Raw genomic sequence first — 19,592 nt, forward strand, 5'->3', positions numbered from 1 at the left:
GCTATACCCCCGTTGTGTCTCGCTCCTCCATCAGAAATGTTCAAACGCCATTTGATCTGCGAGAGCAGCACAGCTGGAGTCCATGTTATACTGCTGCCGCAATAGAGACTAGACAAATATGAGCATTCCAGCATGCATTCCATTCATGCACTTGCACACACACACGCACGCACGCACGCACGCACGCACGGTCGCACGCACGCACGCACGCACACACATGCATATTAACCCATTCAGGCCTGACGTCGAAATTTAAAAAAAAAGTTTTCTAAATCATGACAATTTTCGGAAAGATTTGAGGCACATTTTAACGATTTTTCAAAAATAGCAGACCTACAAGTTCATAGCGCGCCACTCGGTGGCGCGCTATGAGCTTGTAGATCTGCTATTTTTCAATAGCTAAATTATAACATAATGTTTAAAACGCTAACGCTAACGTGACATGGATGCGTTCCAGGTCTCAATGGATTAATGACAGACACCCACACTACAGCAACAAACACAAATCAAATCACACAAATCACGTGCAAAAAGAGTCAATATTTCCTAGAGATTATGCAAATGATAGGAGATTCGTTGGACATCGATTTCTCATGTTGTGTTTATTGATTTCGCATTACAGCTGTGATTCCCTCCCTCTTTTTTTTCAAGGTATCTCTTTCGGGAGGAAACAAATGTATTATATAACTGTGAAAGAACCTAGCTAGACTGCATCTCTTACTGCAGGGATGCATCATTCATTCTACAATACCAGACTACCTGCACATGGTGGACAGTAACAAAGTACATTTACTTGAGTACTAAGTATTGATTGATTGAATACTTTGTTTAGTCAGAAATGTAAACAGCATGTTGTACAGTAATAAGCCTATCTCACAGAATTTCCCCGCCCCCTTTTTACATCACCTTTCGGGGCTAGTGGTGATAGCGTGACGTCACTCCATAGACGCTACATGTTAACAGAGGTTATTTAAGAAGTCTACAACTTTTGTTTTCTCAAGGTAAGGTTTGTTCTATCTGTTCGAGCTGATTTTCCATCTTGTTTGCTTCATAATAATATTGGTCTGTCACATTTTTACATTAGAAAATGTACTTAGATTCTCCAGAGAAAAAAACGTGTAAATGCTAATGTTAAATGACACCACTATCTACCGGAAGTGGGCGTGGAAAGCGGGCTGTGAGATAGGCCTATAAAGAGTACTTAAACACAGTCCCAGGACTCCATTGTGGTCCTATGTATTCAATTCATTGTCATAGTATTACAAAAACATAATATTAACACAATGCATGTCATCAACTTAATGTAAAAAGGAGAACATGGATACACGGCGGCAGTAACTGACACGTCCGTTCTATGGGGATTTACATTTACCTCCCCTTGTGGTTGATTTTTTTTGTACCAGTACATTACTTTGGATTTCCTACTGGGATCATTAAAGGTCTCATCTTAGTTAAAGGAGAAATCCACACCAAAAAACGTACCCTGAATGAGCCTATAATCCTGTCCCAACATACACACAACATGTTGGCCTTGAATTGTTTCATAGATGCCCCCTGTTCTCAATGTTCCCCACTAGTAGAGGAGCATAGGGAGAGAGAATTATGGTGTTGCGCTAATTTGTCTAAAAGCGCAAAATTTGGCACTGTATGTAGCCCATGGCATGCTCTAATGATTTAGCTAGGGCGCCCGAACCGGCGACCTTCGGGGTCGCCACAGTGGCAAAATCCATATGGCCACCATTAACAACCTAAGGCAACATTTTCTAAATTTCATTATGCTTTAAGTAGCATGTGACATATCATGATTCTGAATCCACCCAAGCATTAGTTTTGCATGAAAAACAATCCTTGGGCTATAAACGGCTATAAATGTGATGAGGTCATAGCTGTCATCACAAATGTTGTGATGACAGCTATGACCTCATCACATTTAATGTGATGAGGTCAGCACATTTGGGCAAGTGGCTATCGCCGAATTTCTGTGTGTGTGTGTGTGTGTCTGTGTGTGTCGGTGTGTGTGTGTGTGTGTGTGTGTGTGTACACTGCTGGGATTGGGATGCGTTTCATCCAAATCGCCATGGCGTGACTGTAGAATAGCCTTGAGCGAGCGAGGTGAAACACAAAGCAAACTACAAATCAAAGAGAGCAATGTGGGACAGTTTTGTTGTGATTGTCGACAGTTCTGGTAAGAATGTCGGTGCTGCTAAATGCACTATTATATTATGCAACCCTCCGCTCCGCTGTGTCAGAGAGGCAGGGGTGACGTCGCTCACAGACGAGCAGCCTCATCTCATGGTGAAAATAAGCATAATATAGCATAGGACACACTATGGGTCCAAATCTAGGTTTGGATCAGATGAGCGCCTTTTTGGTCGGACTGGGTCCAAACCATGCAATCCTTCTCGTTTCGGACGGGATCCAATCCTTCTCTGGGCCGTTTTTTGGGCGGGTGTGGCAAATTAGAATGTTTCTTTGGCTCGGTTTGGTTCCGATATCACTGGTCCGGGTCCCATTTTACACTCTATCCTCAGAACACGTTCCAATTGTGTTTGTATAGACAAAGTCAAAGTCAAAGTCTTACGATTAGTCACAGACGTTACTGCAGTGAAATTTGTTCTCCGCATTTGACCCATCTCTTGGAACGGTGAGCCGCAGCGTGCGCCGCGCTCAGGAATCATTAGTTGATTTGACCCCCAATCCAACCCATTGATGCTGAGTGCCAAGCAGGGAGGCATTGGGTCCCATTTTTACAGTCTTTGGTATGACCCGGCCGGGGATCGAACCCCGACCTCCCAGTTTCAGGGCGGACACTCTAACCACAAGGCCACTGTCTGGACGCTCGAACCCACTACCTTTGCGATGGTGGGCATGCACTTTAACCGCTACGCCCTGCTTGATGACTGTTTTGTTTCGTCTAGTGCAGTGGTTCCCGAACTGTGGTGCCTGCACCCCTTGTGGTGCGCGAACGCCCTCTAGGGGGTGTGTGACATGAAAAGGGTAATGGCGGATTTATGGTGTTATTTTGCACCAACTGCAAAATCTGGTAACCCACTGTTGTAAGGAGATGTATAGAGCAGCTGTGGGACTACAGCAGCTGCATGTGTCTCTCAGTGCAGTGACATTCTTTGATTATTTGCCATAATCATATAAAAAATGTATAAATTTTGGCCAAATACAACGAGACTTAGTGTTGGGGGGTGCATCAGCTAGGTCAGGAGGTAACAGGGGGTGCACGGCCAAAAAAGTTTGACACTCTAGTGGAATTGTCCAATTATTAGAATAACACGCATTGGAGTCGGTGTGCCTTGCAAGCTACAGAAGGTGTGTGCATAATGATTTCCAAAATAAATAAACATATCCGTTTCCGGAAATATGGATTGCAGTGTGAGAAAACAAGGTGTGAAGAATGTAGGCCCGGAGGAGACTCACTGTTTGTTGTAATCTCTCTGGTGACAGAGCACCATTACTTTAGATGTGTCTCTGCCGTAAATGTAATTAACGCTCCCTGATCCCCCACACTTTGACTCAGGGCCAGATTAAATCACTGTGTGTGTGTGTGTGTGTGTGTGTGTGTGTGTGTGTGTGTGTGTGTGTGTGTGTGTGTGTGTGTGTGTGTGTGTGTGTGTGTGTGTGTGTGTGTGTGTGTGTGTGTGTGTGTGTGTGTGTGCGTGCGTGCGTGCGTGCGTGCGTGCGTGCGTGCGTGCGTGCGTGCGTGCGTGCGTGCGTGCGTGCGTGCGTGCGTGCGTGCGTGCGTGCGTGCGTGCGTGCGTGCGTGCGTGCGTGCGTGCGTGCGTGCGTGCGTGCGTGCGTGCGTGCGTGCGTGCGTGCGTGCGTGCGTGCGTGCGTGCGTGCGTGCGTGCGTGCGTGCGTGCGTGCGTGCGTGCGTGCGTGCGTGCGTCTGTGTCGCTCACAAATTACACATGGGCATGTAGCCTATATGTAAGGGCGGTCCACGCCCTAATTTGTGTCTATGCGTGTTGGTCATAAATTACACACATGTGTGTGTGCAGTGGTCACAAATCACAGCTCCCCACAGACATGGCCTTGGCTCTGCTCGCCACTCATTGGTTAATCTGCAATCAGACGGACAGTTCAATATGGAGATACAAGGTTTCTACCTGACCGTACAATTACACTTTAGGCATTTATCAGACGATCTTAATCCAGAGTGATTTACAGTAAGCAAGAACAAAACATGGTAATACATCAAATACATTACACTATAAAATAGTCATCAAGAATCGTATGTAAGCTAAGAACCTAACAGTGGAATATCTTGAAACACATGAAACAATGCACTGCGATTCTGAGTTGTAGAACTGCTACGTTCAAAATTAATTGTGAAATGGGATATTCTGTATAATGAGCACTTTTGCATTTTTAAAAACATTTTCTCAAGTAAATTTTGGAATTCTGGATTTTTGCTTCTTAACAGAGCATTTCTACACTGCAGTATTGTACGTTTTTCCCACCACTGGCCCTCTTCCTTCCTCTTGTGTCCCCGTCTGACATCACTTCCTCTTCCTCTCTCCCCTCTCTGTGCGCCATGGCAGGTCAGCTGGCAGCAGGGACGTGTGAGATCGTCACTCTGGACCGCGACAGCAGTCAGCCGAGGCGGACCATCGCGCGGCAGACGGCGAGGTGCGCCTGCAAGAAGGGACAGATTGCCGGCACCACAAGAGCCAGACCAGCCTGTGTAGACGGTAAGATGCCAATACGTTCTCTAACGCACCCTTCTTCTCTTCCTGATGGCACTTCAGAGCCATGGGTGAGAGACCAAACAAAGTGTGAGTAGTGAGAGTGAGCAAGCAAGCTAGAGGAAGGGAAACGTGAATGAAAACAATACGTCAGAATAAGACAGGATTGTCTTTTGGATTTGGGATGGGGGATTGTTGGGACTGGGAGCTTGAACCATGTTATGCCTGATACCTAACTTATGCCTGATACGTTCAATCATACATACAGTATTGCATATATATTATTGTAGTGGTTCTCAAAGTGAGGTCCAGGACCAGGTGCCCTCTGGGTTACTTGAGGAGGTTCCAAATGGACTCTTAAGGTCCCTGCACACAGAGCGCGTTTTTCAGATTTTTTTGTGGCGTTTTCCGAAAAACGCGTCCAGTGTGCAACCACCTTTACAGTCCTGTAACTCTGAGAGTCATGGTGGTCCTTGAAATGATAGCATTTTAGAACCAGCGGTGTTGTAATTGTATAGCAGATGTGAAGTCCACATACCAGCTCTGGCAGTGTGATAAGACGGATCTGGAAAGTGTTGGAAATGGAACCGATTCCCGATTCCTCAATGGTGGATCCGGTTTCGTATCCATCTGATCTGAGGGTTCTGCTCCCTTACGGGTGAAATGGAGAACGGTCTAAACGGTCTAAACTAAAGAGCTTGAAAGTCAGATTCATACTTTTGTTTGCACTTTGTTTGCACTTTTGTCGCGTGCCACAAATTAGCAGATCTACAAGCTCACACTGCATCATGCTGGCGATGTGTCGTGAGCTTGTAGATCGTCTCTTTTCGGGCACAATCGAGCCCTTCAGTTGCACATGGCACACTGCAGTTAGTAAGCATGCTGGGAAGCAAATGTTAACACAGTCCACATACATTATGTATCTGGTTCCTCTCAGGGAGGAAGAAATACTCTGGTTATTTACTTGAGTGAAAGTAGCAATACCACAATGTAGAAATACTCTATATGGCATCAAAATATACTTCAAGTAAATTAAACCATTACACAGAATAAGATTTGAAAATGTAATAATAAAATCATTTGAAAATAGCAGAAATACAATCTGTAGATAAGATATATGTATACGGCTGAAGTTGTTAATGCACAGTATGTTTTGTTTTAATAATCTACATCTTCAAAGTAATTATTAACTAAAACGGTAAAATAACTGCAGCACGGTAAAAGTAGCCTAGGCAGCCTACAATATTTGCTTCTTAGATGTAGTGAAGTTGAAGTAAAAGTGTAAATATTCTAGTAAAGTTAACATCCATCAATATTGCTCTAAGCTACAGTGCTTAAGTACTAATAACTTTCCACCACTGGTTTCTGGGAGTGAGTTGACTCACAACTCTCCAAAAAGAGTGGAGTTCCAGGCATCATCTGGTGTAGGAGACGACAGCAGTTGCATGGCATTTCATCACCTGCGTTCCTCCCCTGTTTTGGGATGCCAACCGGGGACAATGGCAAACAGCTGGTAGAAACATCATCATCATCATTCTCAGTGGGATACAATGTACTGACTGTGCTCAGTCCATCTATATTTGAGGTTGTGTACAATCTGTATGCATTTGTTTCATTATATTGTTGTAGTTGGGGCAGAATAACCTCATATGTCCATATTTCAACTGTGTACTGTATGCTTCTTTCTTGTTTGTTCCCGTAAATGAATGTCCTACTTCGTCATATTACAGTGTCACACGGAGGTAGCAGAAATGTGCCGATCTACAAGTTCACAAAGCCTGTGTTTGCTGTCTGCTGTTTTCGCTCTTTTTGAAAAAGAGTGAAAGTGGTATAATTTTACCTGTGGGTATAGTATAAATATTGAACCAAAGAAAAGTAGCTATTAACAAGAGCTTGTGACTAAATGCGTTGGAACCCAGGTCCTTCTTTTGCCCCCATGTCCTGAACAGTAACAGTTTTGGACATAACAAGGTTTCCTCCCAACAGCAACGGTACTATTCTTTAGGTTGGCGTCTATTATTGTATAGTGGATAATATAACAAAAGGCCAATGCAGGACAGGTTCTGGCACACATTCTTCTGAATTTGAAAAGGTTAGGACTTGAGAGATGACGGCTGGGACTCGGAAGCATGTTTGTTGTCTGGCATGATGAGGATTTATTCTATTCCAGGTATAGTCACAGATTTCTGCTTTTGATGTTGCGTGAAAATGCTACCTGATTACTGTGACCTGGTTTGTTGCCAGGCACAGAAAGGGAGTGTTATGCCATTGTATCTCAGTTGTTGTTGTTCTATTGTAAGAGTTAAGAACACACTGTAAATTGCCACCAAAGATGGGGGACGCTTTGAGCATATTAGCTCTCCGGACGATTATATTTTTGTACTTCTCATAATGTTGCTGATGTCTGAGGTGGGTGGGTCTTTCAGTACCTTCATGATGCTCAGTGACAGTGTGATAGAGAAAGATCCCAATACATCCACAATACACTTTTTTAAATTTTCATTTTTTTCTTCACTGGGTTATTCTCACATGTTTTAGGAATGGGTGGACCAAAGGAGAAGTTCCCAACTTAATTTATCTTTTTTTTTTAGGAATTAGCTTGTAGGTGTGCTATTTTTGAAAAATCGTGAAAATGTGGCGCAAATATTTTAATAAATATTCTTTCAGAGCGAACATTTTTAACTCATATGTGCTTCTGTGGGGTCCCTGGAACAACATATTTTCAGATGTCCTTGACATGAAAATGTTTGAGAACGAAAACGTTATCGTTATCAGGTCTACAGTAAGTGGGTTAAAATAGGCTTCCACATTTCCACTAAGGTAAAGATTTCCTCTTCCAGTCAGCGCAGGAGGAGTGTTGAAGTTTAATATTTACACCTGTGACTGTGATCCCTTCGAAAGGGGGTGCGTGACATCTCTATCTAATCACAGCGTCAACAGCTGTCACTCGACATCACGCGCACTGCGGGAAATTGAATAACAGGGACTTTATTTTATTTTTTGAAGTCTTGAAGGCAAAAGCAGAAGAAGGAAAAAAACACAAGCAAAACAGATAAACATTTCTCGTTTTGTGCGGATTTGACACAGACGACACCGGGAAGCGGGTTATTGATTTCGGCGTGAGAAAGTGGAGAGAGACATGAAACGGTGTTATTGCGAGCGGGGGATGAATGAATGAACGAATAACAAAGGGAGGCCAAACAGATTAACCGCTGTTTTTGCTGAAGTGCGGTATTCTGTTGGATGTAATCATATTATTGTAACCAACATAGCCAGCAGTAAAGGGCTGGGAATGGACACAAAAGAGACCTCTTGCTCAGCAGAAAAAAAACACTCTGACTGTTAATTTAGCATACACACTAAAAATGGATTTATTTTTAAAATGTGTGCCTATATCTGCCATCTGGTTGCTCTCCAGAGCTGCGAATTTGAAACAGTGTACGAGACCTTTTGTGGCAGACAGAAGGACACCGAAAGGACATATTTTGCATATAGCAGGGACACTTGTTTCAAGTGTTTTCTGGCTAGTGCTTCTGAAGGTTCACAATGTGTTTTTCTTTCTGAATCTGTTGAAGGCTAGAGGTCTTCAAAGTTGTTCAAGTCAAAGACCCCCTAGCTGAGAGAGAGATGAAGCAGGGACACCCGACTGCATACTGTATAACATCGTGTTGCAGATTAAACTTCTGCTTGCTATATGCATCCCATGTCTATAATGCAGGGCTTTGTCTCCACCAGGCCGAAGGCATGGGGAGAGAGTATGTTTTGCACTCCGTCCGTGTGTGTGTGTGTGTGTGTGTGTGTGTGTGTGTGTGTGTGTGTGTGTGTGTGTGTGTGTGTGTGTGTGTGTGTGTGTGTGTGTGTGTGTGTGTGTGTGTGTGTGTGTGTGTGTGCGTGCGTGCGTGCGTGCGTGCGTGCGTGCGTGCGTGACTGCGTGCGTGCGTGCGTGCGTGAGTGCGCGCGCGTGCATTTTTGTGCAACTTTGCACACATGTCACAAGTGGCAAAAATATCTATTTAAAAAGGGGTGTGGCCTAATGGCTCAATTGCCCCCCCTACAAAGGTCTGCTCTTGACGCCCCACAATATGGTTTCACCTACTGTATATGTATGCAACTTGGTACACACCTGTATCATGTCCTGACATACAAAAAACTAAAAAGGCTCTTGGAGCCATGACCTACACCCAAGAGGAAGTAAGCTATTTTACAATTTTAGTGGAATTTGTGTGCATTTCAAGCCATTTTCACGGGTTGTACTTTAACAAACTCCTCCTAGGAGGATTGTCACATCCACCTCAAACTAACTCAGCGTACACAAAGAGACCTTAACGATGACATGTTAACAAAATGCAACTTTCCGTAAAACAGCGTGTCCGTAGCGAAGCGTCAAACTTCAACACCAAACAAAGTGAAAATAGCCAATTTACAAGGTCAAGTTTTTATTTTTTGCTATGCAGCCTAACTTTTCAGCTGATTGCCAATGCAGATTTGTGGGCGATGGACTCAGATCATAGAGTAATAAACTAGATAGCCCCGCCCCCAGCTGTTCATTTCAATGGAAGTTGCTCAGTGGCATTTTGAAGCAACCGGAAATCTGCCGGAAGTACCTCTGTTGGCTCGATATAATTGGTTGGTTCCTATTCGAGTACCTCTCACACTGGCCTCCCGCTGCTCTCGTGGTACCTCTACATCATGTCACCTCACGCGTTCACAAAGCAAAGACCCAGCGGTGCACTCCCTTGCTCGTGCATGTATTTCACCCGCCTGCAGTTCCAGCTTTGACCAGAAGGGCTCGGGGCTCCAACATTGGGCATCCACTAGTGAGTCGCATCACTTGATTGATTTGTGGGTCCTTGTCCTTCAGTTGTGTTACACTTCTGATTGGTCAATATTTTCTACGGTTTGTCGTACAGACTTGTGAGTTGAATCCCCAGATTTGGTCGAGAATCCTTGTCCTTTATTGGAGTCATATAGCCCTGCCCCCAATTCCGATTGGTCAATATTCAATTCTTTCTGTCTTTTGCCATATAACTTAAACAGTTTGTCTCGGTTGCTTCATTAGAATTACTTAGCTATTCTCCCTGCGAGGGCCCGGTAATCGCTGCTTGCAGCTTTAATTAAATGTTGTGTTGATATGGCACACAGAATGTGAAGAAAATAAAAACGTGGCACTTCATGTCAAAAATGTTGCCTACTGCTTTAAATACATACATATTTGTGCTTTCACACCACTGCTGTTAAGGCCTATTTTAGGAGTATATTAGAATTGTTTTAGGCTTGGCTTATTCCTATGCATTTAGGACAAAGCAAAAGCATCATTTATCTCTGCACCTAAGTGCAGAATGTCGCACAAAATGTAAAGCTCCAATACATTCAATTAGAAACAGTGTAAAATAAAAGATAATTGTGATCTTTTCCTGGATGACTTTTTAAGGTTGGTGTTTAAGGGTTGCATTCATTATCAATGGAGCAACTCTAGACTTAGCAAAGGCTAGTAATGTCATTGCAATTTGGAGTATGGGTTTTTCAAGCTTTTAAAATAACATATTCATGTATTAATTAGCCTATCCTACATAAGAATGATACATCAGTATTTGTATTATCACTTAGATACCGGTATATCATCATAAAATGTATATTCCTTGAACCAGAGTCGATAATTAAACAATAAAATAGCTGTATAATATTCTGTATATAAATAGGTTAATACCATACTTATAAATAAATACGGTAAGTCATAAATAGGTTGCTGAAATGCAAAAGCAGTGCTTTTATTTAGCTGGGAGGGTATAGAGTTGACAAGTTGACATAATGCATTAGCATTACACTGAACATATTTGTAATGCTACATGTAGCTTTGATGTCAAGGCAGGTACAGCAGCTGTAACCCAGTCATTGTGCTCTTTATGACAGACTCACATTTCAGTGTTTCATTTTATTTTTTTGTATTTATTTATTTGGACGTAGATTAAAAATAACTTGTAAAGAGAGTGGTGGGAAGAAGTACTCAAATGTTTTACTTAAAGCTACACTAGGTTCCTTTCCTCTTCTACCCTGGATTTGAATCCAGTTTCCTTCGCAAGTTCTAAAATGTTTGCCATTGAGCTAATAGAGTCCTGCCTGCAGGTTGCTCAGGGAATACATTTAATCTTGACAATCAGATCAAAATTTGTGTCAGATCCTGTGTCTAGGTGAGAGGACATGGCGATCTACATGCCAATAGAGAGTATGCGCATGCTTAAAGTGAATGGCACATCGAGTGGCAAAGCAACAGGCAAAGTGAGTTTAACATCGTTTAATGTTGTTTAATGCAATCAGATATGACTTTTCTGTGTGGATGTATGGGCTGTCAAGGCCAGAAAGTCGTTATTTGCCACTCAGTAGGCGTTCCTGCATAACTTCCTGGTTTGATGATGATGTCACGCGCATACCCTCTTTAGAAGAGCAGGAAGACAAAAAATACAACCACCCCTTTAGGGCGAGGTCGCTTCTCGCCCCCAGGGCGTCTTACTGGTATTGTATTAACTTACTCTACCATACAGATTGGACAAAATTATATTTTATTGTGTCCTATGTTACTCTCTGCCCATGCTGTCACATGATAGCTGTGCAGTATAAGTGCAGCCGGTGGCTGGACGGATAGTGCGTTGACCACACAATCAACATCAACATGGCCCGGGTCAATTCCAGCAGGGGACCTCTGCTGAATGTCCTTCCCCACTTCTCTTGCCCTCACTTTGCTGTCTCTTACTATTGCGTCTAAATAAAGCAGAAAAAGAAAGAAAAAGCCCCCAGCTGCATTTATTATACATTATTCTAATGTTAGCCATGCAGTGAGCAGATCCATCAGAATAGCAGGACAGGACCGCTCCCTTAATAAAACTATAAAGAGGAAAAAGCTATTACCTCCAGGAAAAATAAAACTGTGTTTCTTTCGGAGTTGTTCAAGGGTACTTAAAAATCCTGGAGACTAGTGCTGCAAGGATTACAGTTTTTGGTGTAGGACATTAAGTAGAGCCATTATTTGACTTTTCGATGACATATTGGTATTGGCATTTATGCAGCTGATCTGTGCTCATTTTAAGCACTTTCTACCTACTATCCCTCTCTTTGTTCATTCCATTATTGGTGGAATTTCTTATTTCTAGCTTGTCGATATGCTACTTTTGCCGTTTTTGACTTTGAATCTTAACAGTTTTGGACATACAGTATGAGGTTTCCACTTGTCAAAGACGATTATCTTAAATAGTATCCTCTTACATCTGTACAAATTATGCATTAGTACGGAGCCCATTAGTCCTTTTGTGATAAAATAGTAAGAAAACCATTTTGGATCGATCATGTGTCTCCTCCCAGGCGTAATACGCTGCAGTACCCATTATCGTCCAGCATGTTTATTGCGCTTCAGTTCTCCCTCTTTGTTCTGGGTTCTCTGTACAGACACATTTGAAGGAGCCCTGATTGGAACACAGTTTCTTCCTTTTTCCTGACATAACAGTGTTGGACATACAAGGTTTCCAGGCGACAGCAACGATTTAATTGCAGCCCAGTCTGTTCTGCTTGCCTCCAATCTCCAAATGTAGTCCTTTTTCTTTTTCCCCTCTCTCTCTCTCTCTCTCTCTCTCCACTTTCCTCTAGCTCATTTCTGTCCCAGGGGACAACAAACAACACGAGAACTCTTGGATGAATGTAACCGTATTGATGAATGAAGTGATTACAAATGTCCTCTCTCTCCGTCTTTCTCTCTCTCTCTCTCTCTCTCTCTCTCTCTCTCTCTCTCTCTCTCTCTCTCTCTCTCTCTCTCTCTCTCTCTCTCTCTCTCTCTCTCTCTCTCTCTCTCTCTCTCTCCTTTGAACAAATGGACTTATATTTCTGTTGCGGTCATATGATCCTATAGATCTGCATGCACACCAGGCATCAATTAATCAGAAGGGTGTGCTGGTGGTGATGATGCAGTGTTTGCAGGTGTTTCAGGTGTAGTTCATTGATATGGGACATTAATACAGCTCAAAGACGCACGTATGGCTCTACAGTTAATTAGGTGTGCAATTAGACGCCGTCTTGGTTTGGGCTCTGTTTGTTTCACGGCAGCTATCTTCTCTATGTGTCAACAGTGGACACATTATTATACTCAAGTGAATACTGATCAAGTGGAGATTGTTTCCAACATCAAGAACTCGTCTCAGAACTTAGATTTTGGACTTAAGTAAAAGTTATGTTAACTAACCCAAATAGATTGAGAACATTGATATAGCTTGAGAACAATGCATTTATAACATTTGTGTGATTACTTGATCTTGGCACTCAGGCTCTGCTATACATATACTCCCTGCTCAGCACCTCAGAAGACAACCATTTAAGAGCAGGGATATTGATGTAATTTTATATATATATATAGGTATATTGATGTATTGATCATCAGTAATCAGTGAACTTCGATAGCTAAATAATTAGAAACAGGTGTTTAAGCCTAAATGTAATGATCACATGAATCTGACACGGATAACCATGACGGGCATTTAAGATACCCTTTTTACCAGATGTAAGATAGAAGTGAAAGAATGACGGTACCTAGGGAAGTTTTATATGTCCATATGTCGGCAAATTATGGAATGCTATTATAACTTAGAATCATTAACCTTAATTGGAATATCTGGTCAGTTGTCAGATAAGAGAAAAAACAATAATAATCTTGTTAGGCCGGTAAAAGCCCTGCAACCAGGAAAAGTGGAGTAATACCATGAGTACTTTTACACAAGTCAAAAGTATACCTTTTAAAATTAGTATAAGTTTAAATTAGTAAGTCCATGTAAAATCTTCATGGGTTCATATACTACCCATATGTATATCTATTATAAAATATTTGGTATATTAATATAATACCTTCAAAACCAGCCCTGGTGGTTTAAGTTAAATAAATTAAATTAAAGTATTCAGGGTAAAGCGTTTAGTATGAATAGGCTAATACAAAAACTACACCATGAGAATAATTGTTCTCAAGTAATTAAAGTCATTAAAGACACCGAATGACAAGTTTGAGGTGGATTTATCTGTTTGTATCATGTCAAGGACCCCAAGAATTATATGTATTTGGCTGCGGACCCACATCTGAAAATATGTTTAAAACACCAAAAGGGGTTCCCGCCCTGAATAGGTTAATGCAATCGGCATATATACATATTGATATACTACATGATATTTTTTGTATCTCTTTCTTAAGGGCCGTCTGGTCAGGTGCCCCTCCTTATTTGAATTTCAGGTAGTCGGCTGGTTATTTACTATACATAAACAGCTGTAATGACATGTTTAGCATTCAAGGTTGGCGGATACTGTTGTCTTTACAAGCAGTGCAGCAGAGTGTTGGTATACATTACAACTATAAGTCCTACTGACTTATCTGCCCGCTTACTCTTCAAGACATTCTAGAGACACCTGTCACTGCCACGCAAGACACTTTAAGCAAACTGTCAAAGCAAAACTCATTTCTCATCACATTTTTTGCGAGAGCCAGACGGAGACGAATGCAAAGCGGGGGAAAAAAACACAATTTCTCGTTGTTGTGATTGTATTGAGAGAAGCTAGTGAAATTGATTATCTTTCCACCCAGTGAACACTTATCGAAAGCCAGCTAATGGAAGAGTTCTCATAATAGTTAGTTATACACCCCGACTGTGACAGCTGTCTCCAATTTCCTTGCGTGTTTTGCAAAGTGACACGTGCCGTTACGTCGCATTTAGCACTAAGGAGAATAAATTGTGAAACGCTACATGGAATATTTGGATGTTTAGTAGACATTGTTGTACTTATGCGTAGACGCCCATTTTGATGTCCAATTAAGAACCCTTGTTTTTTTATTGCGCCTAATGTTTGAGTGTTCATAGAACACTGCACAGGGCTTTGCAGGAGTTTATCAGCGCTTCTCTATTCGGTTGAAATCCAATGATGTCGTTAACAATAGATTATTGCACGTTGGCTTTTGGAACACATTTGCATGCTTGTGTGCACACGGGCAGGCAAAAGGACACACGCGTAGCACACACACATGCGCCCGAGCGCGCTCGCGCACACATGCATGTGCACACCGTGTTGTGTGTTGCCGTGTTGCTGCCATTAGTCAAACTGACATATTTGATTTCAGGTCATTTGGTAATCGTCAGAGATGATCTTTGGGTGGTGCTTTGATTTGTGCGAGGAGGCAGGTAATGGCTCACTGGAGCATGGCGTATGGATGATAAAGGCCAGCAGAGCCATATGAGAATGAAGACAACTGGCATTAGACACAAACCACATATTACAAGAGCTGCTGGTCAAGATAACACAGCATGATCATTTTCTCTCTGCAGTCACCTCTGGTTGAGGTATTAATAAGTTAAACTCTATATTCACCCTTCTCCAGGGCGGTGCCATTGTCCTCCTGCTAAGCAATATCTGGTCATATCCACCCTAGTAAGTAATTGGAGCCACTAGAGGTAAAATAGTACACAAATCCTGCAAAAAGTGCCAGTGTATGATGATGGCAAATCTTGTGAACGTCCTATGTGTGTTGCTGGGACAGAGAACAGTTGATTATGAAGTCGATTTTCTCCTGATTTGTCTCTAAAAGCTAAACAACTAAAAAGCCATTTTAGTATGAAAATCTTGGGAAGATTGTGTGGCTTGTTGCGATTGGGTCCAATATTTAGTTCAGTGACCATGGGGCTAAAGAATGGTTCAGAAGCATGTGTTGACGTTCACGCTTTTCTTCCATTGGAAATAATAGACTCCAACCTGCAGGTGCAGATACAGGAAGTGATACAGCACTCAGCAGTGTTGCCAGTAGCCTCACGGACTATTTTGTTTTCAAAAGAAAGGAAAAGGCCTGGGTGAATGACCCAGGAAATTCAAGCTTGTGGATCTGCTACTTTTGATACTTTTGTGTGATGCTGTAGTATGCCTATAAGTAGGGCATTAATCTACGGTTAAACTATGGAGATAAGAGGTTTCTGCCCGATGGCAACAATATAAGTGGTTAAACTGATTGCTGGGGGTCTCCCTTGAACCACCTCAAGGACCCCTCAATGACTTTGAGAATACACTCGGGGGCCTGTACTTGGCCCCCTCTTTTTTTCCTCCCCTCGTCACCAAGGAAGCTTAGGAGGAAAGTTCTCCAATGCCATTTTCTCTACCCTGCAATTCGAGCTGGCATATTCGTCACACTGGGTGGCAAACTGCTGACTCTGGTGGAATACATTGGAGTCAATGGAGCCGAGTGGACAAGCATATGAACAAACACTATTTCTGAATGATTGAGACCATTATAAAATAATAGCTTCTGGAAAAAAGAAGACGTATAACACATTGTTGTCTGCTGTGTTGCTTTTCAATACAGTGTAATTTTATATAGGTATCTAAAGAGCACAAAGTATGTTTCTGAACGTGCCAAGTATCGAGACCGTCCATCGTTTCCTGTCTGGCAACCAAATTTCGCGATTCCTCCGAGACAGAAACGATACCTGCCACTGTTTAGATGCCTCAATAAAATAATACTGTGCACATCGGAAAGCAAGTTATTAGAAAACAACGTGATATGTTCAATCGTTCATAATAGTGTTTGTTCATGAGCTGGTCCAGCCGGCTCCATTCACTGCCAGTTTGCCACGTATTTCATCGAACATCCGATGCGAGGTGTGCCACCCATGAGCGTCATGGCACATCCCCGGCGTCCAGTCACGTGACTCACGTCCCTTCCTTTCATAAGCTTCCTTGCTCGCCACCAAATGTCTTTACAGGAATAGCGTTCTTAGCGCTATAGGGATTCTATGGTACATTTAGAATGGAGCCTAAATGGTCTTCTTGTGGTAGTACTGAATGTTAATGGCCAGCCGTAACGGTGGATTCTAATCGAAATGTGGCCAGTGAATTGGCAAATGCATTAGCATTTTGCCTGTAAAGCTTTTGCTCAGCCCATTGCACTTGTCTGGTGACAGTAGATATGGCCGTGGAGGACAAAGAACTCACTCAGCCCCAGTACTTAGCAAAATAGCAAAAGCAGCATATCTACAAGCTCAAAATATGTCGCTTCGCGCCATGTTCCGAGCATGTGGATCTGCTACTTCCGCTGACTGACGCTGCAGTATGATTGAAGTGGGGCGGTAATTTACCAAAAAATAAAACACAAATTATTTTCTTTGAAATGTACTGGAGTGAAAGTCATCCAAGTATACAAAGATTCAAACAAACAAGTAAAGTACAAAAAATAAATAATATGTTGAGAACTCAACAAAATTTGCCACTGGCTGTTACTGACGCTCAATTCCTCTCCCATTTGCTACAAAGGGAAAATGGAAGGCCAACTGGTCATTGTCTATGGAAACCCTAACCTCTCCTAGCACCAGGTCACTCAGATCTGAAAGTCAGTTGTAGTTAGTTAGTTAGCAGAATCCCTTTACAACAGGAGCTTTCTATTGCTCCACAAGTGACAGGCAGGCATGTAGCATACATGAAGTTTAAGAATGGCTGACAGTACGGCCGTGCCTTTGCTGTGTTGGCACCGAAGTCGCCCTTTGAGTATCAAAGCTGCTTAGCTGCCCCCCACCCTAGGGATTCTTTAAAACATGCTACCCACACTATAGAAGAATCGTAGGTTGACTTGTTTTGTGGGTCGTGCGTGTGCCGTGTGTGCATTCCCAGACATAATGTGTGGTTTTCGCAATGTGTGCGCACACGTGTGCAAGTGTGCATCAATGCACGTGAGTGACTATACACTGTGTACAGTACGCAGCTGTGTGTTTGCATATTAAGGGATGTGTATGTGCGTCTGTGTGTGTGTGTGTGTGTGTGTGTGTGTGTGTGTGTGTGTGTGTGTGTGTGTGTGTGTGTGTGTGTGTGTGTGTGTGTGTGTGTGTGTGTGTGTGTGTGTGTGTGCGCGTGCGCAGCGGCATCTGCAATATAGGCACATGTGGCAGTGGGGGAATATATGGAGGATGGGAAGGAAAAAAAGGACAAAATTATTATGGACGACATAGCGGAGCACTCAGAGGGAAGAGTGATGCATTGAATGCACTGCAAAGCCACTCACCACAGATTATTTCCCCACGCAACTCCCTTCATCTGCATGACGAGGGCTGCGCTTTATCAAGTCACAGCTCGTCAAGAAAGAGAGAGACAGGGACATAGAGAGAGAGCCGAGCGGGAAGAACATAACATTTTTGTTGTATTATTATGATTCCATAATGGTTCCATACTTAACACCGTCCAGGACGAAGTTCACCGTCCTTTCTATTAGTAACACCCAGCGCCCAGGACGAAGTTTTATCAAAAAGACAAAGTTTATTGATATGAAAACCGATCGCATCGCTCCACAGCCTAGGAGCGCCTGTTGCGCAATTCTCGATGTTGCACAACAGTGGGACGTCATCGAAAATGTCCCCCCCCCCCTGTTTAGCCGACGACAACGAAAATCTTAAAAAACGTTAATAACTTGCGATCTAAATCATCCCGTCCAATTCTAAGAAAAGATCCTGTGTTAGACGAATAGACGCCCCCCCGCTGTCCAGTCGCTAGTCGCGTTAGATTTAATCATGCCTCCCGTTGTTGTCGATCGCCTTTAGAGTGTTTTGGCTACATTTAGCTGCTCCAGCCCATCCGGTATAACTTCCGGTCCATTGGTAAAAGTGCTCCGTTGCTATAAATCGATTGGGCGCTATGATTTAATGGATAAAATTACCCCGTTCTGGGACAAGTTTGAACTATAGCATCGGTAACAGGGTTTATATATATGCATGTTTCACTCATGCAAACAATAGTTAACCTTGCATTCCATTGTCAGCAAGTTATACAATACACTTTGTATTCAGTTAGTGTTTACAACATTTATTTATTTAATGAAGACACACTGCCGCACATGTCGCATGGACTTCATTATGTTTTTTCCGGTGATCTTTTTTATAACAAGGTAGCATGGACACATAGAGAGAGAGATAGAGAGAGTTCAATAAATGCATGATTGTTAAAATACACATATTGCAATAAAACATACTGTCCTGTTCTTATGCCTGATTTTGACTTCGTCATATGTTGGTATGAGAATTGACGATTTACGAGCTCACGCCGCAGTGCAGATGTAACGCGCCATGATCTTGTAAATCGGCTATTTTCGCCGTGCGGCGGAGCATCCATTAAGGATATTGCGATTTCTGCCACAAGCTTGATTTCCCATGTGCGGCCGACAGATCGGTTAACAGCACCAAATGACACTGTGGCATAATATTACCATTAGTCACTCAGCCGGCCATACATCTTGAACAATGATTGATTACATGAACCTTGATTATTGTAGACAGTAAGGAATCAGTGACTTGAGAAAAAGGAATTAATCCTGTGTAGGAAGGAAGGATTAGTAAGATCTCTGTAGGTCGTTCTCAGCCGAGCCCTCCATCATTGCGTCCAGCCAATTTTCTGGCTGGCAGTTCTTGATGTCTTTGGCATGGCAGTGTCCTGCTAGTCTCTTTGTCCTTGTTTCCATATGTTGATCCTATGTGTGAGAGATGCCATCAGGCTCCTACAGATCTCTAGCACATGTTTTGTTCTTATGTCCTTCTCTCCATTCATTCCTGGAATTGGGGCGTGTGTATCTCGAGAGGAGGCAAGACGCACGCTTGCGCCACGCGGAAGCATAGCAGAAGCTTGCCAAGCTTCCGCATGCGTCATAGAAGGGGACGTTCGGTACGCCAATCAGAGGCAATGTAAACGTTTGTTTTCTCATGCCAATAAAGCTCCTTTGGATTGAATTGATAAGTCCCGGAAAAGACGTGCTGTGATTGGCCAGTAGTCACTTGAGTGTCAGCGATGCAGCGTGCCTTCCGCACCTCCGCTTGACTTCCTCCTTACAATGCGATACACGTGGCTCCAATGAACTGC

At 42.8% G+C, this 19,592-nt stretch overlaps 1 protein-coding gene across 2 annotated transcripts in view; it reads left to right on the forward strand.

Moving 5' to 3' along the window:
* Positions 1–19,592, forward strand: part of LOC306923813 (chemokine-like protein TAFA-5) — a 220,717-nt gene that overhangs the window by 149,113 nt on the left and 52,012 nt on the right. For both annotated transcript variants that reach the window (XM_079502131.1, XM_079502130.1), the window contains exon 3: positions 4,554–4,703. In XM_079502131.1, coding sequence (XP_079358257.1) covers positions 4,554–4,703 — 150 coding nt within the window. The remainder of the gene's footprint in view (positions 1–4,553; positions 4,704–19,592) is intronic.

Source organism: Electrona antarctica (genome assembly GCF_951216825.1).
Source record: "Electrona antarctica genome assembly, chromosome: 5".
Taxonomy (NCBI): domain Eukaryota; kingdom Metazoa; phylum Chordata; class Actinopteri; order Myctophiformes; family Myctophidae; genus Electrona; species Electrona antarctica.